Source organism: Cebus imitator, unplaced genomic scaffold, assembly GCF_001604975.1.
Source record: "Cebus imitator isolate Cc_AM_T3 unplaced genomic scaffold, Cebus_imitator-1.0 Scaffold102, whole genome shotgun sequence".
NCBI lineage: Eukaryota > Metazoa > Chordata > Mammalia > Primates > Cebidae > Cebus > Cebus imitator.
This window is the reverse complement of record NW_016107417.1, coordinates 3,618,442-3,645,067: the sequence shown is the minus strand read 5'-3', so window position 1 is coordinate 3,645,067 and position 26,626 is coordinate 3,618,442. Positions and strand designations below refer to the sequence as shown.

Genomic DNA, 26,626 nt, shown 5'->3' with positions numbered 1-26,626 from the left:
TCCGTCTCCAAGAAAAAAAAAAAAAAGCAGCAGCAGGTGGGAATGAGGTTGTTGGTGTGGGAGGTGGGGCAGGGGTGGGGTCAGCTGTCCTGTCCTGGGTTGGCTGCTCCCCCTCTACCAGCAGTGGGGTTCCTGGGTCTTCTTAGGAATCCCAGGGGCTGGAGAAGTTGCTCCACCAACCACAGGGCTGTACTCCAGGAAGATGAGGCTGGCAAGGGAGGGGAGAGGGGGAAGCAGATGGCGGGGCTGGCTCAGGGCCCCTGTCCTGGGTGGGGGGCTCCAGCACAAACACTGGGCCCAGAGTACTCAGCCCCGACCCTGGCCACACTGCATGTTGCTGAGTGCTTCCTCAGGGTGCAAGATAGAGGCTCAGTTTGGTTCAGCAAACATTTATTGAGCATGCACCTGGCCTGGGAACTGAGGTCACAGATGGCGCGAGGACCGAGACACAAGCAGAACCAGCTCCAGGGCTTTGGGAGGGCAGCATTTGTGGGGGGCCACTCTGGGGGGCAGCATAGTGTGGGGGGCCCAGGTGGGCACTTATAAGCTTCAAGAAGGCCTTCTAGAGGCAGCAAATGCTTGGGTGGAGCTTGAAAGAGTTAGTAAGAGCGAGCTTGACAAATAAGCTAGGAAGAGTGTCGTAGCCCGAGGGAACGGCACGGGCGAAGCCTAGAGCTGTGGAGGGAATGGCACGGGCAAAGCGTAGAGTCACTACAGGGCAGGCAGCGCAGGGCCGGGACTAAAGCTGTTTGGGCTCATCTCGGTGAATGAGACAGCGGGAGGTGGGACCATGAGTGCTGCACTGGGGTCGCAGGGTCTCTCTGACCACTGGACACCCCTGGCCCGCCCTTACCCCTGCAGGTCCTGGCGGCTGGCATTGAGGCGAACATACCTGTGACCTATGGAATTGGCAGCCAGAGGGGAGACGAGAGCACTGGCTGTCAATTCATAGGTCAGAGCCTTGTGCACTCGGTCTCGGCAGCCCACCGACAGCCCCCCACCCCGCGCTGACAGCCCCCCACCCTCCAACACCATCTCGCCTGGGAGTGTCGCCACTGCAGTTCGGGTTGGTCTGCTGGGCGGTGCTTGCCTCTCCTTCGTGAGTACCAGCCCTCGCCCCAGATAACAGCAGCCCCACTGGAATCAGTGGGCACTTCCACATGGAGTTGCTGTTACAGGGGGTGGGAGCCAACTGGAGGCTGGGCCCTGCCTGGCATCCGCCTTGGGTACGGCTGTGGAGAGTGTCCCACGCCTGCTCCCCTGGGTGTACAGTCCTCATGCCCCCAGGTCCATGGTCTTTTCTCTGAGGCTTCTTATCATCCGGGGCCCACACCTGGCATCCCATGTGCTGTCAGCACTCCTTTCTGGGCGAAGTCCAGGCTCAACCCCAAATCGGCCTCATAAAGCCGGGAGCGGCTCCGATTTACAATTCCTGGGCAGCCTTTGCCCGCTCTGATGCCCCCACGCCCTCTGTCCCCAAGTTCTTTTGTTTCCTTGTTTCTTTCCCAACCAGAGCTGGGCCTGAGTTTCAGGTCTGGCCACTGTTGCCTCTGCCCTTTGCCCTTTGCCCACCCTCCCTGCTGCAGCCATGGGCCAGAGGGATAGCAAGGGACAGCTGGCACTTGTCAGTCTCCAGGGACCTCCCAGGGTCCAGTTTCATGAGGATGGCCCTGTATGGGAAGCTGAAGATGAGACTGAGAAGAGAAGAAGTGTGGGGGCTGTGGTGGGGGCACAGAAAGAGGGACAGTGAGGCGGAGGGGCTGAGAGAGAAAGACAAGACCGAGGTCGCATACAGCGGGCACACCTGGAGTCCCAGCACTTTGGGAGGACAAGGAAGGAGGATCTCTTGAGCCCAGGAGTGCAAACCCAGCTCAAGCAACACATTGAGACCCCAATCTCTACAAAAAATAAAAAATTAGCCCAGTGTGGTGATGCATGCCTGTAGTCCCAGCTACTCAAGAGGCTGAGGCAGGAGGATCACTTGAGCCTGGGAGGTCAAGGCTGCACTGAGCTGTGATTGTGCCATTGCACTCCAGCCTGGGCAACAGAGCAAGACCCTGTCTCAAATAAAAAATTAAGAGGAGCAGGGAGAGAACTGGAAAGGAACAGAGAAAACAAACAGGGACAGTGGATGGCAAGGTGTAGGAAGGGGGGGCGACAGGGAACTGGAAAAGATGTGGATACGCAAACCTGCTGCAGAATGTGAGAACAGGCTGTGAGCAGCGGCCCACCTGGAAGGACGCTTAGGACTCAGCGGCTGGGAAGACAGCAGGGGCCTGGGAGCTGGGTGACCTTGAGCAAGTAGTATAACCTCTCTGAACCACTGACCGCATGTCAATCAGGACTTACGAGCTCACCCTGCACGCTGGCCTGGACTGGGGGAAGCATCTGCCCTGGGACCCTTGGGTCTGTCTCCACTGTGGGGAGAGGAAGCAGCTGCTGGCTGGGGTGCCCAAGCAAGCCCAGGACTCTGGGAGGCAGAGCTTCCTTCTGCAAAGCGTGTTCTCGTCCCTCCCAGACAAGTTCCCGTGACCGATGCCAGTCCTGCAGAGACTCAGCAGCGTTTTGGGAGACTCCAAAGTTTCTGGAGAGAGAGGAGAGCTTTCAGAGTAGACTTGGGCCCTGCCCCCCTTTGCCAGTGGTGGTTACAGGCCCAGAGAGGCAAAGGGGGCCGCCCAAGGTCACAGAGCAGGGCCTCAGGGCCTGTGCTGCTCCAACATCTCCCCCAAGTGGTGCCCTCCCTCTCGGGATGCAGTAGGAGTGGGATGGGGGATCACTGGGCTGGAATCCTTCTGCCTGGGGAGACAGGCCTGCAAAGGGAAGACACCATAGCTGGTGGCTGGCCTTTCACTCAGCCTGGCTGCCCTTCCCACAGCGGCCTGGGTGAGACCAGTCTCCTGCGGTGTGGGCTAAGTGCCCTGTCCTGGCAGAGGCAGCACCCGATCCGGAATCCTGGCTCAACAGAACGGGGCAGCTCTGAGTGCTGATCCTAAGGCCCCCCGCATCCCACAGTGGAAACCAAAGCACAGAGAGGAAGGGACTCGTCCTGGCCACCCCATGGCTGTCCAGTTCCCTTTCTTCCTCAGGATTGGCCACCCTTCAGTGAGGTGCCTGGGCTCAGGAGCCTCCTAGGACAGGGGGTGCAGCAGGGGTCCTTCACTCAGGAAGCCTCTTACCTGGGTGCTGAGCTGGCCCTCAGGACACAAGGAGGAAGTGGGGACGCCCTCGGCCCAGGGCCTTTTGAGCCGTTGACCCAACCCGTAGTGGTGGTTAATGATTATCCCACCCCTGTCAATACTGATCACAAGTACGGTTCGAAGGGCAGGAAGCCCTGGACTGTGCCCGGGCAGGGTAGGGCGGGTCCAGGAAGCATCAGGCTGGGCCCCATCTGCCTCTTGGGTGCCATTAGCACCCAGTCGTCCACAGCCCTGTCTCCTCCAGGGCCTCGCCCTCCTGATCTCTTGCCAGCCTGCTGCCCCAGGTCTCCATGGGCAGCCAGGACCCCAGGGTCCCTCAGGACAAAGCTTCTGCTCTGTCCCCAGTGCCCAGATCTCTCCTACTCAGGAGGGCCACAGAGGGGGGCTGGGGGACCTTTGCTAATCCCAGAGGCCTGCAGAACCTAGCAAGGTGAGGGTCCCTCGATTCCCAATCCGAGCCTGTTTCCCCATGGACCTGCCCAACCTCCCTGCAGCACTCCTGGGAAGCAGGGCAGGAAGGAGCATGATGGGAGCAGCTCCTTTTTTGCTCACAAGAAACACGATGTGTGGACGCAATGGCCACTCCCTGGTCCCATGTAAAGCTTTGTGCATTGGGGGCTGGGATTCTGGCTGCAGCACTGCTCCAGCACCCCTCCCCCTCCAAGTGCTGGAGCTGGGACCCGGGAGAAGAGTGGGAGCTGAGGGGCCAAGGCCTGGACCACCCCAAAAGCCTCCACTAGGGATGGTGGGAGCAACCTCTAGAAGGCCCCAGGCTCAGCCTCCCAGGAGTGGCCTCATGTGACAGCCAGGCAGGGTTGGCTGGGCAGGAAGAACCAGGAAGGACTAAGGCTCAGGGAACCAGGGTTTCACATCAGGTCCCATAGTCAGGGCTGGAGCCTGCCTGGCGTCTCCACAGCCCTGTCCTTTGCTCTGGCCCTGGGGTCAGGCTGGACCATGGGGTCTTACAGAGACACGGGCCAATATGGTCTGGGCAGGTGGGCTCCAAGGACCATCCCTCCCTCCCTGGCAGCTCCACGTAGCTTCTGCCACATCAGGAGTGGAGCGGGGGTGGCAGCCCGCTGGGAGGGGCAAGGCAAAGCCCAGAGCCAAGGGGAGGTGTGCAGGGCTGGGTGCCTCTGGGTCCCCCTGTGCCCTGACCTGCTGGGCAAGGCTGGGAGGCGTGGCGACCCCTGGTGGTGACATGGGAGGTGCTGGGTGCAGAGGTGGGATCTGGGGCGGAATCAAGGTCAAGGCTGAGACTAGGGGTCACAGGGACAGGATCTGAGAGGGGGCTGCGGTGGGCAGTTTATTCCACTTCATGCAGACACTGACCCACACGCTCACAGACCTTAAAAATAATACATTGAACCACATGGATGTCTTCCCCTCTCCTCCCCACAGACACAGAAAAACACTTGGCTGAGTAGGGTCGGGATCTGAGGGTCCATAAGCCTCCGTCCTGGGACAAGGCAGCGGTGTAGGCCCAGGTAGGAGGGAGGGGCAGTGTCCTTTCTCCCCGGAGGAAAAGTGCAGAGCCAGGGCCAAGGCCCAAAGGCAGGGAGGCCCCCCTCTCACAGCAGATTGGCAACGGGCAGGTGGGAAGGCGTCCTTCACAGTGGCCATGCCCTGAAGGGCTGGGCCGGGCCTGTGTGCTGCAGCTCTTGGGAGGCTCAGGAGCACGGTGGGCAGCACCCTCTGGGTGCCAGGCACCCTAGGCTCAGTCCTGGGCACCGTCCGAGCGCCACTTGAGAGCGTGGTCCTTGTGGGCGTCGGGGACGATCTGATTGCGCATGCCCCCGAGCAGGCTGGATGTGGCCTCCGTGGCCAGGATGAGCGGCTTCACCACAGTCGGGGGCAGCTGGCGGATCACACCCCCCACGGCGCCTGTCAGCCCCTTCTGTTCATGGCCCCGTGATGCCACATCACATATGGTCTGAGCTGTGTCCAGGATGCCCTGTGGAGACCAGAGGTCAGGGCAGGGTCTGCGTAAGGAGAGGGGTGTGGGGGATGGGGTGGGGGGCCTGGTCACCTCTCGCACTGTGTCGTAGGCCTTGGCCACGCCCTCCCGCAGGTCGGCAGGTTGCTGGCCCTTACGCAGCCTTCGTGCAGAGCGCTTGTCCTGCAGGGAGCGGGAGACGGGGGCTGCTGGCGACAGGATGTCATACACGGTCTCGGCTGTGGCCTGGGGGACATGGAAGCACTGGATGATGACAGCTGGCTAGGGCACACATGTCGGTCCCAACCCCCCCCGGGCAGTGTGAGACCCCACCTGCCCTCGACCTCCCCGCTTGTCACTGTGTTGCCCCTGGGGGTCCTACTCAGTCTCGCTCCCCACTTCCTCCCACTCCTCCTCTCCTTCCTAGACACCCGTCACTCTGCTCAGGGAATTCCAGGAACATGGGACTCCTCAGGGGACTTTTCTAAAGTCTTCTCAACCCAAACCTCTCTTCCTGCTGACCGCCACATCCAGCGGGCACCACACCGCCGCCACAGTTGCGGCTCACCTGAGACTGACCACTCCTTGTCTGGGCCCCCGGAAGCCCCTGCCGGACGGCCAGGGAGCCCATCCTTCCTTCCGACTGCCGGATCCTCTGCCCGGCAGCTCACCTGGCGTCACTGTTTTCCACCCAGCTAAACACTCCTGGGGGCTCCCAGGTGTCCACGCATCCCTCCGGCCTCCCCTCAAGCCCTGCCCTCTGCTCTGCTGGGGTCTGAGCCTGCAGGTTCCAGAATGCACCACGCACGTGCACTCACCCCTTAGCCTACTAGGACCATCGACCCCCTACAGAATTCATCTGACAACTGTCCACGAGACTGGCTCCCCAGCTTCCCTGGGGCCCCTCTGGCCTAGGGAAGTCCACGGCCTCAATGAACCAGGGCAGCCTCTTGGGCCTCAGATGCTTCCCCTGAAACATCTTTCACCCCTTTATAAGACATCCCATGAGCAGGAAACACAGTGGGCTCCAAAGGCCTGGGGGGTGCCCCGATCCTGCATGGGAGCCCCTGTGGGTCTTGGGAGACCTGGCTTGGAGGTCCCACCAGGCAAGTCACTTAGCCTCTCTGGGGCTGTTTCTCTATAAAGTAGGGCTGTCAGACCCAGACTGCCCACTCTCAGAAGAGCTTTGAGGATAGAACCAGGCAGCTGTGGAGCAGAGGGCTCCAGCTGCTCTGCCCTGCACAGCCTGGACGCAGGGTACCTGCTCACCTGGATAGCCTGTACCAACCGGTTGCTGAGTTCCAGGGCGGCAGAGGCCGTGGATGAGCCAAAGGAGGCGGCCCCTCGCTGCAGCCCCCGCATGAGGCGGCCATCCTTCCTGTACTGCTCAATGGGCAGCCACAGCAGGTCCCGGAACCCTTGGACTGGGGGAAGGAGCGGTCAGAGACTCCCGAGGCTGCTCCGCCCCCACCTACTCTTCTTGTTCCCAAAGGCAGTTTCTAGGCTGCCCAAGGGTAAAAGCAGTTTTGAGGGCTTCCAAACCCAGATACTCACAGAGCTGGACAACTGAGTGCATGGGGCCCACGCCTCCCAGCAGGCCAGGCAGCTGGTTCTTGCGGATGTCCTGCAGCCACTCGTTGAGGGCATAGCCCAGCACCTTGTCCACACCCAGGAGCCTGGCAGGGCAGGGAGGTGAGGAGGTGGGAAGTGGGGCAGAGCCACATGTGGAGGGATTGTGGGGCCAGGAGGACTGAGTACCCCTGTGGCAAGTACTGTGGGCACGTCTACTCTCCCCATGGTTCCCACCCAGTCATGTGCACAGGGACCGTGTCTTTTTTTTTTTTTTTTTTTCAGATGGAGTCTTGCTCTGTTGTCCAGGCTGGAGTGCAGTGGCTCAATCTCAGCTCACTGCAACCTCTACCTCCTGGGTCAAGCAATTCTCCTACCTCAACCTCCTGAGTAGCAGGGATTACAGGCATGTGCCACCACGCCCGGCAAATTTTTGCATTTTTAGTAGAGATGGGATTTTACCATGTTGATCAAGCTGGTCTCAAACTCCTGACCTTGTTTTGTGATCCACCCGCCTTGGCCTCCCAAAGTGCTAGGATTACAGGCATCAGCCACCACACCCAGCTGACCGTGTCCTTTTTACAGGAAAAAACTAAGGCCCTGAGAAGGGCAATGACTTGGCCAAGGCCACACAACCAGTCAGGACCAGAATAGAGGGAAGATCAGGGACCCTGGAGAGAGGCTGGGGCGCTGGGGACTCACCCGTGCCTGCAACAGAGCCGCTTCAGTTTCAGCTCGGAGCAGTTGAGCTGGGCCAGGCCGATGAGGAGGCCAGCGAAAGTACCCTGGGAGAGGGAGGAGTCTGGGTTTACCCGATGGGACTCAGGGAGCCAGTCAGCCCATGGGAGCCACTGAAGACCATCCTGGCCGCTGATGGTGCCTGATGCAAGACCTGGCCCCCAGAGGGACACGGCCACAGCTGACCCCACATGGCCACCCCATCCAACGGCCCCACTTACCACCTGGTCCATCGTGACGTGCTTGCCATGGTAATCTAGCCAGATGGGCACCTCAGACGTGAAGCGGAACTCTCTGGGTGGGGGAGCAGAAAGAGGGGGTTCTTTGCTCACTGGCCCAGCCCCCAGCAATCTGGCCCAGGGCCCCCCCACCCACAGTCCGGCAGCCTACCTGAAGTAGATGGGCTGCTGGTCAGCAGGGGAGGGGCTATGTCCACCACCTGGGGCTTCCTGCGAGCTGGAGGCCTCTATGCCCTCAGCCTGTCCTTCCGGGGGGCTGCTGGGCTGGGTTCGAGTCTCAGGGCGAGCTAAGGGAGGGGAGGTCATAGACTGCAGGTGGGGCCAGGGATGACTGGGAACCTGGGCTGCCCTGGGAGGCAGGACACCCAGACACTCCCCTCCCTGGCCCAGCCTCTCACCCTCAGTGGACGTCTCCCCTGGGACCATGGGGTTGATGCCGGCCACCAGGCTAGTGAAGAAGTCCTTGAGGAAGAAGAGGGCATCCTGCAGGGGAGGGTTCCAGGCACAGATCAGACTCAGAGGCCTGGAGACAGTGGGGTCACCCTGGAATCCACCCTCACTTGGACCACTCACCTGGTCCACATTGAGCCGCAGAGGCATCAGCGAGACACGGAGACAGCACTCAGGCCCACCCAGGTTGGTGGAGGGGGCCACGTGCAGCGCTTTGATGGTGAGCTGGGAGCAGAGGGTGAGCTATGGATGCCTGCTGGGCGTCTGGGGCAGCAGCTCACCCAGCTGTTCACTGACAGCTCACCCAGCCACCCTGCCTCTGGACACACTGTTCCCTTCACTAACACAGCCCCTAGCTCTGCCCTCCTCCCAGGCTCACAAACATGTACGTGTATGAATCCAGGCCATGTGTGAAGATTGTCCCGACATCCCCTGCCCTGCCCCAGGGTGGACAGTGCAGGCTGCTCGTACCATGTTAGAGTGGGCACGCCGCGGCATCCGCTCACTCGTGTGCAGGTACAGGAACTTGTTGATCTGGGAGGAGGCAAGCCGGTCTCGGACCTCAAGCTCCTGCACAATGAACACCTGGCGGGACAGCGGCCGCTCCTCCAGCGCCTGGCCGGGGGCCGCGGGGCCTGTGGCTGACTCTGCCGGGTATACCTCGTGCTGGAAGCTTACCTGTAGGGTGGACAGAGGCCTAGCTGGGTAAACAGGGCTTCAAGAGGGAGGGAAAGGCTGGCCCAGACCCCTTCTCTATTCTATGCCCAGCAGGGACCTGCCTCCCTCCAGACCTGCCCTTGCCCTTGCTTCCTGTGCCAGCTGCACTGGTCTCTGCCCCTCAAGAAGTCCAGGCCTGTTTTGTCTTCAGGCCTTTGCCCTCGAGGCCCCTCTCCATGGAGAGCCTTCCTTCCCCCTCTTTCTGCACAGCCACCAGCTCACCATCAGGTCTCAGAGCTCAGAGGCCCCTGGCACCACCCCGACCCGACACCCATCTCACAGCTCAGCCTACCACTTCCAGCAGCCTGAGGGGCCTTCTGTCCTTTGCCTCCAGTGGCTGCTTGGGAAGCTCAGCACTGGCCTGGCTCACTCCCAGCAAGTGAGACCCCGCCCCTGGGCAATTTCCCAGCCCCAACCCCGAAGCCTCTGCACCACTCTCTGTATCTCACACACACTTGATCCACAGCCAGACTGATGGTCGGACCCCATCCAGGCTCTCCTGAACCTGCCCACGCTCACCAGCCCTCTCTGACTGCTGCCAAGCCCTGCCCCACAGATGCTCCTCCTCAAAACCCCTGACCTGGGGGTCATCTCTAGTAAGACCCAAAATAAACATTCTAGGTTGCTGGTTAAGGGCAGACTCTGCTGCTCCTGGAAACGCCAGGATGCTTCCAGCTTTTGCTTTTGCTTCCAGCTTGCAGCACTTTTTTTTTTGAAAAAGAGTCTTACTCTGTTGCCTAGGCTGGAGTGGAGTAGGGTGATCTTGGCTCACTGAACAATCTCTGTCTCTTGGGCTCAAGCGATTCTCCGGCCTCAGCCTCCCGAGTAGCTGGGACTACAGGTGCATGCCACTCTACCTGATTCGATTTTTTTTTTTTTTTTTTAGAAATAGGGTTTTGTCATGTTGCCCAGCTGGTCTCAAACTCCTGAGCTCAGGTGATCTGCCCACTTCAGTCTCCCAAAGTGCTGGGATTACAGACATAAGCCACCATGCCTGGCCTCAATTTGTAGCTTTCATGCTGTCCTCTCTGCCTGAAAACTCTTCCCAGCTCACATTCCCACTTGTTCAAGTCTTTGTTCAAATGGTGACTTCGCAAAAGGACTTTTCAGACCCTCCCCGGCACATCTGTCTCCATCCCTGCTGACTCTCCTGAGCACTCTTCACCATCAGACACACTGGGTATATCTTGGTTCCTGCCTGGCTTCATCCACCACAAAGCGGGGCAGGGGTTTTCCTCTGCGTTAGTCATTGCACATGTGACATCGAGAACAAGGCCCACTGTTCTAGGACACACACGTGCAGCAGGCGCTCGCACCCCACGCTCACCTTGCTGAGCTGGATCTCCATGAGGACATGGTGCTGCCGCCCGCTGCCCCCCTGCGTTCGCCATGAGTTCTGGGGCCGGTTGGGGCCAGAGCAGCGGGAAGGGGAGCCCCTGGGACCCGAGAGGCCAGCTCTTGCCCTGGGAAGAGGGACAGGGCCAAGCTGACTCAGAGGAACCCACTTCCCCCTCTTGTCCTCAACAGGCCTTTTAGCCTGGGACAAGAGACCCCCTGCTAGCCCCAGTCCTGGGAGGCAGGTGGGATAAGGAAGGATGAGGAAACTGAGACCCACTCGGGGTAGATGGGGCTTAAGATCTCCAGCTGCTGAAAGTCAAGAGTTGGACCAGCCTGAGCCCCAACCTTCACCAGCTGCCACCTGCCCCTGATCCTCCTCACCTGTGGCCAGGGTGGGGGCCAAAGTCTCGGCCCCCGTAGAGGTGCCAGATGAGGGAGACCTCACGTAGCACGACACGAGTGCTGGGCACTGGGAAGTGGGCAGGTGCCCGCAGCAGGTCCGTGCTGCCGATTGGCCGTGAGAAGTAACCGTCACGCACAACGATGGGGCCAGGATGCAGCTGGGTCACCACAGGCTCGCCGTCTCGAGGCTGCAGGGAGGCCAAGTGCAGACATGTGGCACAGACATTGGCCCCAGCTCCTGTTTCTCCCCTGGCCTCACTTCTTTTTTTGAGACAGAGTCTTACTCTGTCACCAGGCTGGAGCGCAGTGGTGTGATCTCAGCTCACTGCAACCTCCACCTCCTGGGTTCAAGTGATTCTCTTGCCTCCGCCTCCTGAGTACCTGAGATTACAGGCATGTGCTACCATACCCGACTAATTTTTGTGTTTTTAGTAGAGACAGGGTTTCACCATGTTGGTCAGGCTGGTCTTGAACTTCTGACCTTGTGATCCGCCTGCCTTGGCCTTCCAATGTGTTGGGATTACAGGTGTGAGCCACTCTGCCCAGCCCACTTCTTTTTTTTTTTTAGAGAGGATCACACACAGTCATCCACGCTGGAGTACACACAGTGGCACAATCACGGTTCACTCCAACCTCCGGCTCCCAGGCTCAAGAGATCCTCCCACCTCAGCCTCCTGAGCAGCTGGGACTGCAGGCACGCGCCACCCCATTTGCTAATTTTTTTTTAATTTTATTTTTTTAGAGACAGGATCACACTATGCTGCTCAGGCTGATCTCTAATTCCTAGACTCAAGCAATTCTCCCACCTTGGCCTCCCAAATTGCTGGGATTACAGGGGTGACCCACCATGCCTGGCCTCCTCCCCGTTTTTATGAAAGATGACACTCCGGGGTTGCTATCCCCTGAGCCTAGGCCTGAGTGATCTGTCCAAGAGAGGCCTGAGAGTCCCCTGCTCCTGCCAGCCCTGCCTCCTCAGACTTTAGTGAGTTCAGATATTCCCACTGGCCCTTGCAGCCACATGGTTCTCTGCCCCTCTTGCTAACTGCCCTCTCTTCTTCCCCCAACCCTTGAATGTCCCAGTCCCTCTGCCCAGAACACCAGGCCTCCTCTTCCTCTGGAAATCTACTCACTCTAGCCTGCTTCTCTCACCACGGGAGTTCCAGGGGCCAGGCAACCGCCCCTGAGTGTCGTGGCCTCCACCCCAAACACATTGCCTGAAGGACAGCAAACTGGTCCACCCCTCCCACCACGCACCGGGATGCCCAGGCCGGGAGCATCAAGGATGCAGAACTCGTCACTGTCCAGGGTGTCTCCATCACCCTCCTCTTCCCTTTCATCTTCATTCTCCTCTGAGCATGACCCTAAGCTGCCAGCAGGGCCCCTGGCAGGTGGTGAAGGGGGTGGGGCCCCACTCCGTTCGCCTGGGAATAGGTAGACCGAGACGGGCGAGGCCTCAGGGAGGGGGCCACCTGTGGGAGAAAGGCAGGTTTGGAGAGGCGCCCACAGTGGCTGCCTGACTGTGTCTGCTGTCCCCACAGCACCCCCACTCCACCTGAAGGCTGGGCCAGCTCCCGCAGGCTGCGCTCGGTGTCCAGGAGGGCGTCAGCCAGGTCGCACTGGTTGATGAGAGCCGTCTCCACCGGGGGGCATGAGGGCAGGGAGGCAGGGCTCTCTGAGAGCTGGGCCAGGCAGGGGAGGTGCAATGAGCCAGAGAGGACGAGGGCGACCCCCAGGGCTCCCCCAACCCCAGGCCCGAGGGCCATGGCAGGGGAGGGGCCTGGCCGAGCTCTGGTAGTCTGTGTGGCCAGGCCTCACCTGTACCTTCTGGCCGGCGATCTCCGTGGGGCTGGGGGGCCGGGGTGGGGGGTGCAGGTCGCCCGCGCTCATTACGTACTGGAGCAGGTTGACCAGCAGGGCACAGGAGTCGGCACAGCTGTGCACGTGCACCACGTTGTTGGAGCAGCGCAGCTCGAACAGCGGCTGGCTCTGCGGACAGGGTGGGGTGGGCAGCTACGTGAGCACAGGGCCCACTGCCTGCCAGCCCCATCTGCTCCCTGGGAAGGTACCACAGCTCTGACCCCGCCACAAGCAGAACAGGGCTGGGTCTTTCCTAGAGTGGGCAACCTGCCCAGTAACTCCACTGAAAAGATGAGCAAACTGAGGCCAAAGGGTGAAAGGGGCTTGGCCCAGGGCCATGCAAGGAAGCAGCAGTGTGCCCACCCACCCTACCCCACTCCCCAGGAAGGGCTCTGCGTGACCAGCGAGGCAGGACTGGTTATCTTACAGAAGAGATACCTGAGGACCCACAAAGACAGCTGACTCCCAAGGCCTTGCCCAGTGCCCTGGCTGCAGTGCCTTCTGGTGGCAGGGCTGAAACTCATTCATTCATTCAGCGAGCATCAAGTGACCCCCCCATGGTGGGCCTGGACCTTTGCAGGAGGGGCGCTAACTGCAGCCTGGGAAGGGCAGTGTGAACTCTGTCTGGAGGCTGGGCGTGTGGGGGAGTAGCAGCCCCTGAAGACTCCCTTGGCCCCCGCACCTGCTCTGTCTCCAGGATGCTGGGTGACAGTCTCACTCACCAGTTTGCCCTCAGTGCTCCCTTTCCAGGTTTTAATCACAAGTTCCAAGAGGTCAACATCCAAGACACAGACATAATCTGCAGCAAAGGCAAGAGAAAAGGTCCTGTAGCCCCCTTCCACCTGGCCCCGGCCCCAGCACCTGGGGGAAGGATCCGGCTGATCCAGGTGTAGCCCCCGCTGTGCAGGCTACTCGTGGGAGCTAAGGACCCGGCCAGCAGCTGCGGGGAGACACCTGGCTGCTCTGGGTGTGGCCGGGGTGGTGGTCCCTCAGAGGGGAGGGAGCCCAGTCCCGGCCCTGCCCACCTCGCCGCAGGTCCAGGGTCTCCACCTCACACTTGTCGGACAGGTACAAGGCGGAGTCATCGAGGATGAACCTGGGGGGGAACAGGGCTGAGAAGGGCCCGGGCACTGCTGCAGGTGGCAGCTCCATGGGAGCCGAGCAGAGGGGTCCCAAGCCCACAGGAAGTGGTATGGACGGGCCCCTCCAGCCTTGGCATTCCTGCCTGCACAATGGGGAGAAGGCCCAGACGGCAGGCAGCACCTGCAGCTCTCAGAGTTCTTGCAGTTCCGACGCCTCGATGGGGCCTCGTGACAGTCCCAGGAAGGGGTGTCCATTCCCCCCTCTATGGCATTTGTGGTTCTTTTAAAATAAGTCCTTAGTTTTGGCTCGGCATGGTGGCTCATGCCTGTAATTCCAGCATTTTGGGAGGCCGAGGCAGTCAGATCACTTGAAGTCAGGAGCTGGAGACAAGGTGAAACCCCATCTCTACTAAAAACACAAAAATTAGTTGGGCATAGTGGCGGGCGCTTGTAATCCCAGCCACTTGGGAGGCTGGGGTGGGAGAATTGCTTTTGCAGGGAGTTGAGATCACGCCACTGCACACCTGGGCGACAGGTGAGACTCTATCTCAAAAAAAAAAAAAAAAAAGTCCTTATTTTAAGGGTAACATAAAGCAAAGTCCTTTAAGATATTTTAGAATGGCCAGGCATGGTGGCTCACACCTGTAATCCTAGCACTTTGGGAGACCAAGGTGGGTGGATCACCTGAGGTCAGGAGTTCAAGACCAGCCTGGCCATCATAGTGAAACCCCATCTTAAAAAATAAAAAAAAATAAAAAAATAAAAAGATATTTTAGAATAATAAAGAAAATGGAAATCATTCATCATTTTAATCCCTAGTTCTGAGAAATCCACCATATGCATCTCCTTCTAAACTGTCTCTGCAGCTGCAGGCAGAGACACACATAAACATCCATTCGTGAGCTGATTTTAAAATGTACATAGTTCTGTATCCAGTGTTATTTGAGTAAACACTACTGTGGCATCAGCTTATTTGTCAAGTGATTCTCCAGCTTCGCTTTCATGGCTGTGTGGCTTCCCACCTGTTAGGTGGGCCATGCTTATTTACTCAGTTGTGATTTCACTAATAAGTTTTGACTGCTTAAACTTATATTACATATGCATTAAATTTCACCTCTCTTATTCTCACATCCTAAGACAACCCCCAGAAGTGAGATTACCGGTCAGGGAGCACAAATGTTTATCAGGTTCTGATTAGGAGGGTTCAGCTGCCCTCTAGGAAGGCGGAAAAATCCACATTCCTGAGAACGGGAGCATCATCTGAGTGCACGGGAGACTGAGAGCAGCTGGAGGGCACGAGGTGGGCGGGCAGCTTCAGCTGGGCGGGGCGGGGTGGCCCGGTGCGGGGTGGCTGCATACCTGAGCAGGAAGGTAGACGTGTCCATGACGATATTGCTGGAGAGGGTGAAGGTCTCCGCAGTGAGGAGGACGCGCACAGGGAGGTAGAGTGGCCTGGGGGTGATACTCGGGCTGGGGCAGGCTCCCTACACCTGAGAGCCCATCCCTATCCCCGGCCCCTGGCCCGCCCAGTACCTATAGTCCACCGCACAGGACAGCAGGTGTGTGTGCAGGATGGTGATGACCGTCGGGGGAGGGTAGCCCAGCACGGGGTCATCCAGCACGTCTAGGAACTCCAACAGCTTCCGCGGCCAGGGCAGGAGGCAGTGAGAATCAGGTGGCCTCTTCCGTCCTCTAACCCCTCCCTGTCCTGGCCCCTGCCTGGCACCTTACCTTCTGCCCACCAGCTGTCTGCCACACCCCTTGCCCAGGGGCTCCGGCCAAGGTCAGCTGTGGCCCAACCCATGCTCCTCCCACTGGCCTCCTCCCACCTAGAGACCTGCTTGCCCTAAACAGAAGCCCAGAGTCACTGGGTCATGTGACTTCCCAGGCCATGAATGCTCACCTGGGAATGCCAGCTCTGCTCCGGCAGGGCCATGTAGTGGCGCAGGGTGGCTTTGTGTAACCGCAGTGTCACCAGGAACTCCTAAGGGTAGGATACAGTCAGGGCAGTGGGGAGCCCAACCCCACCATGTACCGGGCCCCCACCGCATACCAGGCCCCACCATGCACCAAGACCACAGTCCAGGCCAGAGGCAGGTGGCTGGCAGGCAAGCCTGTACCTTCACATTCTTGTGGGGGTCCAGGTGGATGCGCACAGCAGTAGACAGCATGTGGGCGCCCCGGCCCTGGCCCTTGCGGCCTGAGGCTCCCCGCTCAGTCACCCCTTCCTCCGATGGGTAGATGGTCGGGGCCAGCCGAGCCGGGGGAGTGAAACTGGGCGGGTCCAGGTGACTGGGCAGCTGGTAGTCATCCACGGCCGCTGGGGAGGGGTCTCATGAGCCCCCTGCCAAGCCAACTGCCTACCCACTCCAGCCAGGTCCCACATCCATCCTGGAAGCCCTCCACCCCCGACCCTGGTGGTGACCTGCCCCCAGGCCTCACACCTTGGTGGTAGAGTGTTGCCTTTTCAGCTTCCAAGCAGAAGTAGCCGAGTCCTGGCTGGCCGCGGTACTGGGAGACGCTGAAGAGGGTGCCGTGCTCCACGTCCAGCACCAGCTCCCCATGCGCAGCCTCCAGCCGCCTCCCACCCTCATCCTGCAGAAGGAGCACACGGCCTGGCTTCCCCAGCTGCACTCAGCAGCCCTCATGTTCTCAGGGGGTTGTCGGCTTCTGGAGCCCTGGCCTAAGGGGGTCAGCTCTAGCTCCCACAATGGACACTGCTGGAGGCACTGGATGGCACTTGCCTCCTCTGCCAGGGGAAAAATAATCTCTGCCGGGTCTGCCCCTTCTCCCTCCTTGGTGAGGGATGGTGCCCCATGCCATTACCACCCCTAGCATGGTGCTTTGCATACGGCAGGGGCTCAGAAGGAGCTGATGGGCTGTGATAGGATGGGCAGACTGGCATGTGTGGGCTGGTGCTGCCCACTTAGGCCTCCTGCTCTCCAAATTCCTGACCTGGAGCTGTTCATGCTCGTCTTGCTCTGCTGCCAATGGGAGCTCTGAGGTTTGGGGCCCACCTGCCCAAGGCTGCACTCACCTTGGTCTCACAGAGGGCTGTGACCCGCCCCTTCAGCACTGTCACCACCGTTGAGAAGGTGCTTTGCAAGTGAAGACTTGGGGCCTCAGGGGCAGGGGGCTGTGGGCCACCTGATGCCCCCACTGAGAAGAAGTGGGCATCCTCATCATCCGAGTCTGAGTCTGGGGTGAGATCAAAGCAGCCGGGTGGGAAGGAGACCTGGGAGGGCTGGCCTGGCCCTGCCCAGACCTGGGCTCCTCCCGCCAACCCGGCCTGAGCACCTTTCATACCCAGCCTGAAGGCTGATTTGCACATCTTAAAGTTGTCATGCCAGAAGCCTGAGGGGCCGGGAAAGCCAGAGGGCTGGGCAGCAGGGTCGGGGGTGGGCAGCAGGTCCGCGGGCTCCCACATGAGCAGGTCATTGTTGATCCTGAGATGAGTGGGGGGACGGCAGGTAAGAGAGGCTGGGCCCACCCTGTGCCTAGCCCCAACCCAAGGGCCTCGCATCTCCACCTGTTGTAGATGCTTTCATAGACCTCCTTGCTGGGCAGAAAGATGTGGGCACTGGGCAGGATCACTTCCAAGCTGCAGCGGGACAGTGCCAGGGTCCGGCTCTGGAACGTTCTCATCTCCTCGGGGTCTCCAGGGATCACCATCTTAACAGGGTAAGGCAGAAAAAGCAGGAAGCTCATCTTAGAGATGCTGGCTGGGGCCTGTCTCTGGTCTCAGTCCTGCCCTCCTATTATTCATTCATGCATTCATTCATAGGAAGTCCTTCTCTGCTGGGGATGCGTGATGGCCATATGGACACAGCACGGATGGCACGCATGTCCCGTTCCAAAGGGCTTCATGTATGTTAACTCCTTTAATCCTCACAACAGGCCTATGACACAGGTCATGGTTAGGCTGGGCGCGGTGGCTCACCCTGTAATCTCAGCACTTTGAGAGGGGGAGGTGGGTGGATCACTTGACGTCACAATTTTGAGACAAGCATGGCCAACATGGTGAAACATTGCCTCTACTAAAAATACAAAAATAGGCTGGGCATGGTGGCTCACGCCTGTTAATTCCAGCACTTTGGGAGGTCGAGGCAGGTGGATCATTTGAGTTCAGGAGTTCGAGGCCAGCTTGGCCTACATGGTGAAACCGTCTCTACTAAAAATATAAAAATTAGCCGGGCATGGTGGCGGGCGCCTGTAATCCCTGCTACTCGGGAGGCTGAGGCAGGAGAATCACTTGAGCCTGGGAGGCGGAGGTCATGGTGCCCATTTTCCAGGGGAGGAAGCTCATCTATAGGTAACTCTCCAAGGCGGGGTAACTCTCCAAGATGACACAGCCACCAAGTGGCAGAGCCTGGCCCTTAACTGCCTCTCCAAGTGGACAGTGCTGATCAACCGTCCAGGTGAGACCTGATCTTTCTGATGGAGAAGGACCCATGATCCTCAGGGGCCTACCCTCTCCAGTACCCCCTCAGAAAGACTCCCTTATTGGCTGGAAAGAATGAAGAGCCAAAATCCTCACTGGTGTTGGGTCAGCTAATGCCCATCCCAGGTGGTCGTCCTGCCCTGGCCCACAGCCACGAAGGTGGCTCCCATGGCAGAAACCTAGGCAGTGGGCGGGAGGGGGTCCTGGGAAGAGGTGGAGCCAGGCCTCACCTCCTCTGTCTCGTACATAGTCCTCTTAGAGGAGAAGGGCGAGGGCTCAGGTTCCCGCAGCTCACATGGACTCTCCGCTGACAGCTCCAGCTCCTCTCCCTTCTCCGGGGCCACCTCCCACTGTGTGCTGCTGGACTGGGGGTTCACGGTCACCACTACCCTGTCAGAGCACAGGCCTATCACTGGCCTGCAGGGCCCCGAGGAACCGGTTCCAAACTGGCCTCCTGCCACCCCAGCAGCAAAACCCTTCTCCCCTGGGCCCCGTCCAGAGCCCCCACTTACTGGGGCAGGAAGTACTTGCGCCCACTGCTTTTGGGGTCCAGGGCTTTGGAGACACGCAGGCAGGGAACAGGTGGCTTCTCCCCGTCTTCATAGATACCTGGAGAGGGACAGGGAAGTGGGGGTCATCACTGCTGCCTTTTCCTGTTTCTTCCCCAACCCCCAGGTCAGGATAGAGCTAGGCTCCCCCCACTCCACACACACCTGGGGTTGGCAGAGAAAGCTGGAGACAAAGGGGCCACCCTACTTGTTGGCCAGGAGGCCGGGGACAGGCAGTGCTGGGACCTCAAGAACTGGTAAAGGCCTGGGCCAGCGTCTGCTCGGGTGTGACTGGGTCCCTCCCATACCCCTAAGCTCACTTCTCCCAGAAGCCCAGGCCTCTTGCCCCAGGTTCTGTCACTCAGGGGGCTGTTACCATGCAGGTCGGAGCAGGTGAGTTCCAGGCGGGTGGGGACTGGGGGACCAGGCCCACTGCTAAGCTCTGACCGGAACTGGGGCTCACTCAGCTCCAGCCGAAGCTGCTCGGCCCGCACAGCCTGGCCCGCCCAGGGGTCCCTCTCGGGCCGCAGGTCGGCAATGGGGAAGCGCAGCCGCAGTGTGGCCCGGGGTGCAGAGAGCCGAAACACCGTCTGCTGCTCCGTCGCCGGCAGGGGCTCCGTCTGCAGGAGGGTCAGGGGTCAAAGCTGATGCCAGGGCCCCTCCTGCTGTGGTCAAGAGCTGAAAGACCCAGGCCCTCACCCAACTCCAGCGCAGCCCTGGCGGGGCCCCTCACCAGCAGGCCGGCTGGCGGCTCGGCAGGTACGGTGGCCAGGCACAGCAGGGCAGCCAGCCGGTCCAGGGCCCCCAGTTCCACGTCTGCCTGGAAGGTGGCCAGGTCCAGGGCCAGTTCTGAGTGGCTATGGCAGGCAACTGAGCGCCGGGGTCGGCTCTGAGGAAGAGGGCGTTCGGGTCAGTGAGGGCTGAGTGGCCCGGTGGGGATGGGAAGCTTTCTCTGGTGCTGGGAGGAGAACTGGAGCGGGGGACAGGGCATTAAGGAGCCCTGCCCCACCTTTGTCTGACGTAGACAATGTGCTTATTTCGTAAAAGCCACCCGACACGTGCCACTCTTAGCCAGAGGCCCAGCGGGGGTTGCCATGTTGTGACAAGGAAAGGGCATGACCAGGGTTAAGGGACTGGCATGGGAAGGCCCAAGTAGGTACTCGAGGGCCTGGCATGGAAAGTAAGGTGTGGAGCACAGGGGAAAGCGGACAGGGCTGGGGGGCAGGGGAGGCCCTGGCAGAGGCCAGGGTGGGGTCAGCACAGCCTGGAGCGGGTGGGTTACCTTAGGCACACGGCGCAGGGTCTGTGTGTGGCGTAGATGGGCGCAAGGTTGAGCTGAGGCCTGGGAGCCCAGGGTACTGGGAAAGCTCAGGATCTGGGATGGGACCCGGGAGGCACACAGGGTCAGGCCTGGCTGTACAGCCACCCACACCTCCAGACCCCACCTCACACACATTCTGCCTCTGGCCTCACCTCTGTGTACTCAGGCTCTGAGGTGCCCCTGGGCCACAGACACTCCAGCACCTCAAGCTGCCCAAAGTGCGCTTCTGTGCTGGCTGTCCTCCGGCCCCGGGTGCCGGTCCGCAGCTCCCAGGACAGCTGCACGGCTGTGCCCGTTAGCCTGCAGGGAAGAGGACAGGTGTCGGAAGGTGCACTCAGAGGGCTCTGACAGTCTCTCCTCTGGCCCTGGCCTCGGGCTTGTACCGAACATGGCTACAGGGACAGGCCCTCTGGAAGCGTGGTCGAAGGTGGTGGAAGTCTCGGGAACCGAAAGGCCCATCCTTGGTGGCATCAAACTCGGTGAAAAAGTGCGTGGCGAGGTCAGGTGGTCCAGAAGACGGGGCAGATGTCTGAAGCAAGGTCAGGGTCACACCCCCCAAAGTGATCTTCAGCAGCGAGTCAGGGCGCATGGTGTCCGGGAGGGGAGTGGGGGCCATCTTGCCTGAGGAGACAGAGGTTTCACCAGGGAGTCCTGAAAGATCCTGGGCACCCCAGGTGGAGTGATGGTTCGCCCCCAGGCTGGGGGTTGGGAAGACAAGTCTGCCCCATGATGTGGCTCTGGCAGAAGGCTTGGTCAGGCAGGGGTGACACCGGTGCCTCCGGTAGGCCAGGCCTTCTGTCCAGGCTCAACTGAACCCTCCCCATGGTGCTGGAAGGATAGGATGTGATAAAGCACCCATCTCAACACCCACCCACAATAAGCTCTCAAACATGAACCCAAATACACAGCCCAACAAAGGCCGATCTCACCATCCTCTTCCTATGGAAGAGGAAGCTGATCTCAGAGCGTTTAAGTGCTCGACTAAGACCAATGACTGATAAACCTAGGCTCTGTCCCCTCCATCACCAGCTCCCACCTCGTTTGGTCCCCAGGGAGCCAAGTCACAGATGGTGGATGTCCAGGCATCGCTGGGGGTTTCCTGTGTGCCTCTGACATCCCACTAAGGCCTCTTCCAGTCTTTCCTGCCCCTGGAGTACCCCCAGGTGCTCCAACTCACCAGCTGGATGGGCCTGGGCAGAGAGCCGGCGAGAGGCCATGTCGCTGTGCACAGAGGAAGCCAGGTCTATATCGGAGAGGGAGAGCTCCGAGAGGCCTGAGGCCACACTGCTCGTGAGGCCGGCCATGGAGAAGAAGAGGTCTGCGGGTGGAGTGAGGAGTGTGAGGGACAGCCGGCCCCAGCACCAAGGCTCCCGCACCCACACCAGCCACCCCTCCAAGCACGGTCTGACCCTACACCCACCAGTGCTATCCAGGTTGAGAAGGGGGTTGGTAAGAGGGTCTGGGCTGAGGGGCTCAGCCACCACCCCTGCCTGCAGCTGCTGGTTCAGGTCCTGCTCAATCAGCCACAGGTCTTCGGCACCTAGGGGGCGGCTCTTGTTCAGCTTGTCAGCCAGGCCCTCATGGTCTGCAGAGGAGGATAACTTCAGTCCGGGCTGGCTGGCCCTCCCAGCCACCCTACCCCCATGTCACCCAGAGGCCTCACCTGTAAGGCTCACGGCACTGAGCAGTTCCTGAAGTTGCTGGAGCTGCCTCGGGGTCAGGAGCAGGTGCAGGGAGCCCAGCTGTCCCACCACCTCCAACTGGGGGCGGAGCAGACAGCCATGGAGCCTAAGTCCACCACCCAGGTCCTCTAAGAGCTGCCACCCATCTGCCCTCACCCTGCGAAAGCAGCATGCTGGCTGCCAGACTAAACTGTTACCAACTAGCTGTATGAACCCGGCCACAACTTGACCTCTCAGCTTCAGATTCTTTAGATGCCAAGAAGGTAGCAATTCCCCCAGTTGACATCCCCACTCTGGTCTGCAGATTATCATCCTTGCTGAGGAGGAGGAGTCTTGAGATGGGGTACTCACCCCCCTCCCCAGGAGCCTGGGGACCCACCTTAGGGCCGGGGAAGGCCTCGTTTTGCTTCAGCTTCACCATCAGCTCCATGTATCCTGAGCAGCTGCCGATCTGCAAGGGGTGCTCTGGAGGCTCTTCCTGGGAGGCGGGAGGAAACAGGAGAGTAAGTTGAGAAAATGGAGTCAGGGATGCTCAGGAAGGCGGGGTGGGGTCAGAGGGCTCAAGCGATAGGATAAAGGGGCTGTGGGAATCGGAGCCCGCCCACCTGTGCAGGGAGCTCCTCGTAGTGCAGGCGCACCCCTGCCAGCTGCAGCAGCTTGTGCAGAAAGGCTGGTGGCTGATGCACGTCCACCGGCGGCGCCTGGCTTGGGTCCCGCACCGCCTCGTCACAGTACTCCAGTCTGGGGAGTGCAGGGTCAGCCCGTGCCCTGGCCACCCCAGGCCCGGAGCCCCTCTCTCCACACAGTGCTCTGTTCTAGGGGCATGGGGTCAGGGAGCCTGGCCTGCAGAGGTGCCCTATCCTACCCAGGTCGTCCTGAACCACAATGTCCAGCTCAGAGGCTCAGAGCAGCCTTTGCTCCTCAGACCCTCAGCATCTAACTTGGTTCTTGAGGCCTCAGCCACTCTGGGCCGATAGCTCCCGACCTCTGGACACCAGTCTGGGCTCACCACACAGCCCACCTTCCCAGCCCTACCACCACCCAGGCCCACCCAGACCCACCCTGCCTCTTCCAGCAACCCAGGCTGCAGGTGGGGGCCATCCAGCAGCTCCCAACCCCCCTCTTCACACCAGCCCGCCCCAGACCGGCCTGCCCTTACCGCTGCACACGGACCTCCACGGCCACACCATGCTCCCCATCACCCGCAGAGTGCTCCACCCGCACAACAGTGTCCAGGAAGGTCACTTTGATTCTCCGCAGCACTGAGGAGTCCGGGAGGGGTCTTGGGTCAGGTGGACCAGCAAAGGGGAGGCAGAATTTCCCATCTGGGCAGCAGGGTGGCCATGCCGCTGTCTGGAGCCCCCGTCGTGTGTACCACGGAGTGGGGGACAGGGCGGCCAGGGGGTGCCTGCTCACCAGTCTCAATGGTCTGGGCAAACATCTCCAGCCCCTCCAGGGGCTGTGGTGGCTCAGAGGGCTCTGGCAGCCCGTCCCGCAGACACTCCTGGGCCAGCTGCAGGCTTGTGGTCATGCATGAGGCCCAGCTCTGTGAGTCGGCAGCCCCTGGCGCTGTAGGGAGGAACAGGGTCTCAAGGCAGGCAGGCCCAGTCAGTTTCTGGACGCCCTGCCCCACTCTCCCCACTTGCCTGCCCCCAGCCTCGCCCTGCCCTCACCTGGACCCCGGCGGGGCTGCAAGGTGAGCTGGAGGCCGGACACACGCACTGTGCAGTGGTCGGTGAGCAGAGCAGCCCAGGGCACGGCCACCTCGATGGAGCCCACGAAGCCTTCCACCAGCTCCAGAGGCGACTCCAGGGACTCCAACACCTCGTTCACAGACTGGGAGAAGACAAGGGACACAACCAGCTCAGGGAAACCCCAGATCCCGCAGGCTGGCACAGCCTTACCTGGCCATCGTGCCTTGGAGAGCACCCTTGGCTTGCCCTGTCCTTCCAGGGGCCATCTACAAGGTACCATCTGTGCTCATGCTGTCCCCTACTATAGGCCAGCCCCTCTACCCATCACCCAAAGGTGCCTAATCCTTCAAGCCAGAACAAATGTTTCCCTTGCCACTTAATGCAAAATAATATTTACTGAACACTTTCTACATGCTGACACCGAGGCTAGATAGGTAAATAAAACGTCTTTATTCCCCAGCCAAGCTAGACTCCAGCTGGGGGAACTCAGAGCAACTAGGATGAAACTCAGAGGTGAGCAGGGGGTGGTGGCGGGGGGGTTGTGGGGGAGATGCCTAACCCAGCCTGGGCGGTCTGAGGAGGGGAGAGCTGAAGAATAAAAGGGAGGGGGGTAGGCACTGGTAGAAGGTGGTGTGTTGCAGGCACGGGACAACATGGTACAGGCCTGGCAGAGTCCGGAACACCCATGTTCACCCTGGGTGAGCAGAGTTCAAGGGGAGAGTGTCCAGGAAAGGGGGTTGATCTGATGCCAGATGGGACCCCAACAACCCCAAACACCTAGTGTAGCTGTACCTCTCTGTGAAGCACAAGGCTGAGCCCCTGCTAAGACATCCATGCTGGAGTTGAACGCCTGCTAACCTGGAAACTCCTGGGGGTCTGCAGCCCACCTGCCTCCCCCATGGCCCCAGGTGCCACCCGGAAAGGGCCTCAGTAAACTGGTTGGATCCAAGAATAAAAAAGCACATGGCAGAACAGATGGAGTCCAAATTCCTCACCCAGAGACCACGGCTGGGGAAACTGAGGCCTAGAGACAGGACTAATCTAGTCACCCAGTATACTGTGGGGACTCAGACTGGGATCTGGTTACCAAGACAGCACCTGCATTCAGCCAAGGTCAGTGGCTCACACCTGTAATCCCAGCACTTTGGGAGGCAGAGGCCAGTGGATCACGTGAGGTCAGGAGTTCGAGACCAGCCTGGCCAACATGGTGAAACCCCATCTCTACTAAAAATGCAAAAAATTAGCCAGGTGCAGTGGCACACGCCTGTAATTGAGGCAGGAGAATTGCTTGAACCTGGGAGGCGGAGGTTGCAGTGTGCAGAGATCGCATCATTGCACTCCAGCCTTCTGTCTCAAAAAAAAAAAAAAACGAAAGAAAGAAAGCACCTGCATTCCACCAGGGCCCTAGAGAAGCTAATTCAGTCCCCAACAAGATGGCAGGGAACAGGAGTAGGGGCATTTTCTGGAGCCGAAAGTAGAAAAGGCAGCCTAGGGCTGGGTACGGTGGTTCATGCCTGTAATACCAGTACTTTGGGAAGCTGAGGCAGAGATCACTTCAGGAGTTCAAGACTTAGCGCAGGCAGCATAGTGAAATCCTGTCTCTAAAATTAAAAAGGGGTAGCCAAGAGGTCTGGGCTGTCTTTCAGGGAGCCTTAGAGGCTAAAGTCAGGGGTCAGGGAGGGCCTCTTGGGTGGAATTCACAGACAGCAGGCTACTGGGAGTTGCCCCCAGTTCAGGGCCCAGGGTTATGCTACCCCACACTTGCTCACCAGGGCCTGGCCTACTTCTAAAGCCTAGCTCTCCTGCCCAGAGTAGCAGACCCCTGGGTCCAGCCACAAAACTGAGTGAGAAGTCCCTGCCTCCATGCCCACGCCTGCTGCTCTGGACGAGGATGTGCCTCTAATTGGTGGCTCCTTCAAAACCCCCCAAGTTAGCTGAGCTGTGAGTCAGGGCCCCTTACTGTTCCCAGCCTCAAGTCTCTGACCCAGACCTTACTCCTCTTGGCCTCCCTGGCATCTACCTGTGCCTCCTCCGGGTTTGAGGCCAGATCTCCCCACCTTTCCTTGAGGGCACCCTCCAGACACTGACCCCCCAAGGTCCTCCCTAGACGCCCACTTGGCCCATCCCACTCTCCCAAAAGCAGGAAGTAGGCAGAGTCTGCAGGCACATGAGGTGTTGATCAACACTGGTGCTGACGCGATTGTTGACATACACATCCGGTGGTTTGTTGATCCCACCTACGGGCCCGGGACCGTGAGGTCAAGAGATCAGGGCACATTTTCCACAGGTGTCCTCGCCAGGCTCCAGACCCCTACCAGCTTCCCTGACCAGCTGCGCAGGCCCAAGTCTGTCACTGCCCTGGCCCGGCTCAGTTCCTACGCTCCCTCCCCAGACCCTCCTCAGCCCTTCAGAGCTACCCTCCATAACTCAGCCCCCAAACTTGACGGGCTTGTCTTGCATTCTCCGGACAGGTGACCTCGCTCTCTCCAGCCTCAGTTTCTCCTACCATGGAGACACAGGCCCCTTCCCGCTAAGTTTCTGGCTCTGGTAAGGAACTGAAGCAGCCAGCCCGGATGCCTCTGACCAGCCTGAAGAGGGTCAGATTCCCCTGGCCTCTACGCCCGGTGCCTGATCCCCGAGCCCGACCCTTTCGCAGGGAGCCTCAGGTCGCTGCGCTCCCGCCCTCCGCACCTTCCTGGACTCGGGCCTGGCTCCTCACCCAGATTTCCAGGTGGATGTCCCGCAGGGCAACGCTGCCCTTGTACAGGTCGAGGCTGAGCTGGTCCAGGCTGAGTTGCTCTTGGAAGAAGTGACCTAAGTAGTGGTGCAGCAAGTAGCGGCAAACCCGCTCTTTCACACAGTTTGACCATGGCCACAGCCATCGTGACATCTCGGAGACCGCCGGGCCCGGGCCGCCTCCGCTTGCCGCCAGCCGGCGATCCCCGTCCGGCTGCGCTGTTCACTAGAGCCCCCGGCTCGCCCCGCCGCTTCTCTCGGCGCCAGGCCGCGCCCCCGGACGCCCAGCCACGCCCCCGACGCTCACTGTCATTGGCTATTGCAAAGGGCGAGGCCTGCTGATTGGCTGCGCGGGGCGGAGCCTTTGGGCGCAAAAAAGGGACTGGGCTTTCTGCATGATATAGTGCCCTCAATCATGATTTACGCTTGCGTAAAGTACTGTGTGGGAGGACCTTTAACCTCCCATCTACAGGCTATGGGAAGGCTGTTGCTCCAGGTGCCGGCCCCGCAAAGGAATGCGCATGTGCTGATTTGTCCAACCACTTTAAGTGGTTGGGGAGGATTTAAAGGGACAGTGTCCCATCAAACTTCGTAGAAGCCTTCCCCGGAGAAATAAAGTCAGTGCGCGATCTTAAGCGCGCATCTGTGGAAACAATTAAGTGAGTAAACATTTGCATTT

At 59.9% G+C, this 26,626-nt stretch overlaps 1 protein-coding gene and 1 long non-coding RNA gene across 3 annotated transcripts; both read right to left on the bottom strand.

The window, feature by feature from the left end:
- Positions 1-6: 6 nt before the first annotated feature.
- LOC108310271 lies at positions 7-3,251 on the bottom strand. The gene is made up of 3 exons (XR_005201623.1): positions 3,177-3,251; positions 2,191-2,584; positions 7-208 (listed from the first exon to the last, which is right to left on the bottom strand). It is a non-coding gene; the product is annotated as an uncharacterized LOC108310271 (long non-coding RNA).
- A 1,239-nt stretch (positions 3,252-4,490) lies between these two features.
- Positions 4,491-26,227, bottom strand: ATG2A (autophagy related 2A). Of its 2 annotated transcripts, none has more exons than XM_017537160.2 (41): positions 25,931-26,227; positions 23,191-23,353; positions 22,934-23,086; positions 22,677-22,779; positions 22,123-22,258; positions 21,897-21,995; positions 21,499-21,595; positions 21,256-21,420; positions 21,013-21,153; positions 20,219-20,456; positions 19,988-20,135; positions 19,797-19,889; positions 19,248-19,403; positions 18,891-19,134; positions 18,479-18,575; positions 18,197-18,356; positions 17,055-17,197; positions 16,832-16,971; positions 16,563-16,723; positions 15,970-16,120; positions 15,646-15,845; positions 15,429-15,509; positions 15,059-15,165; positions 14,885-14,977; positions 13,469-13,539; positions 13,166-13,242; positions 12,402-12,572; positions 12,139-12,265; positions 11,841-12,055; positions 10,566-10,774; positions 10,174-10,309; positions 8,601-8,807; positions 8,253-8,354; positions 8,078-8,162; positions 7,831-7,966; positions 7,662-7,734; positions 7,405-7,487; positions 6,688-6,809; positions 6,403-6,557; positions 5,227-5,379; positions 4,491-5,151 (listed from the first exon to the last, which is right to left on the bottom strand). In XM_017537160.2, exons 1-41 carry the CDS (start codon positions 26,099-26,101, stop codon positions 4,915-4,917), a joined length of 5,799 nt encoding a protein of 1,932 aa, XP_017392649.1. In that variant the 5' UTR covers positions 26,102-26,227; the 3' UTR covers positions 4,491-4,914. The 2 variants fall into 2 exon arrangements, with proteins under 2 accessions (XP_017392649.1, XP_017392650.1); XM_017537161.2 differs by having other exon boundaries at positions 12,408-12,572.
- Positions 26,228-26,626: the final 399 nt, after the last annotated feature.

What these genes read in the sequence shown, in the direction of transcription:
- ATG2A (XM_017537160.2), bottom strand. Translation starts at nt 26,101, where the DNA reads ATGTCACGATGGCTGTGGCCATGGTCAAACTGTGTGAAAGAGCGGGTT. An exon ending in TGCCCAGACCATTGAGACTG is followed by an intron (nt 22,780 to 22,933) that starts GTGAGCAGGCAC and finishes CGGACTCCTCAG; the next exon opens with TGCTGCGGAGAATCAAAGTG. An exon ending in ACGTCTACCTTCCTGCTCAG is followed by an intron (nt 13,540 to 14,884) that starts GTATGCAGCCAC and finishes GTTCCCCCCCAG; the next exon opens with GTTCATCCTCGATGACTCCG.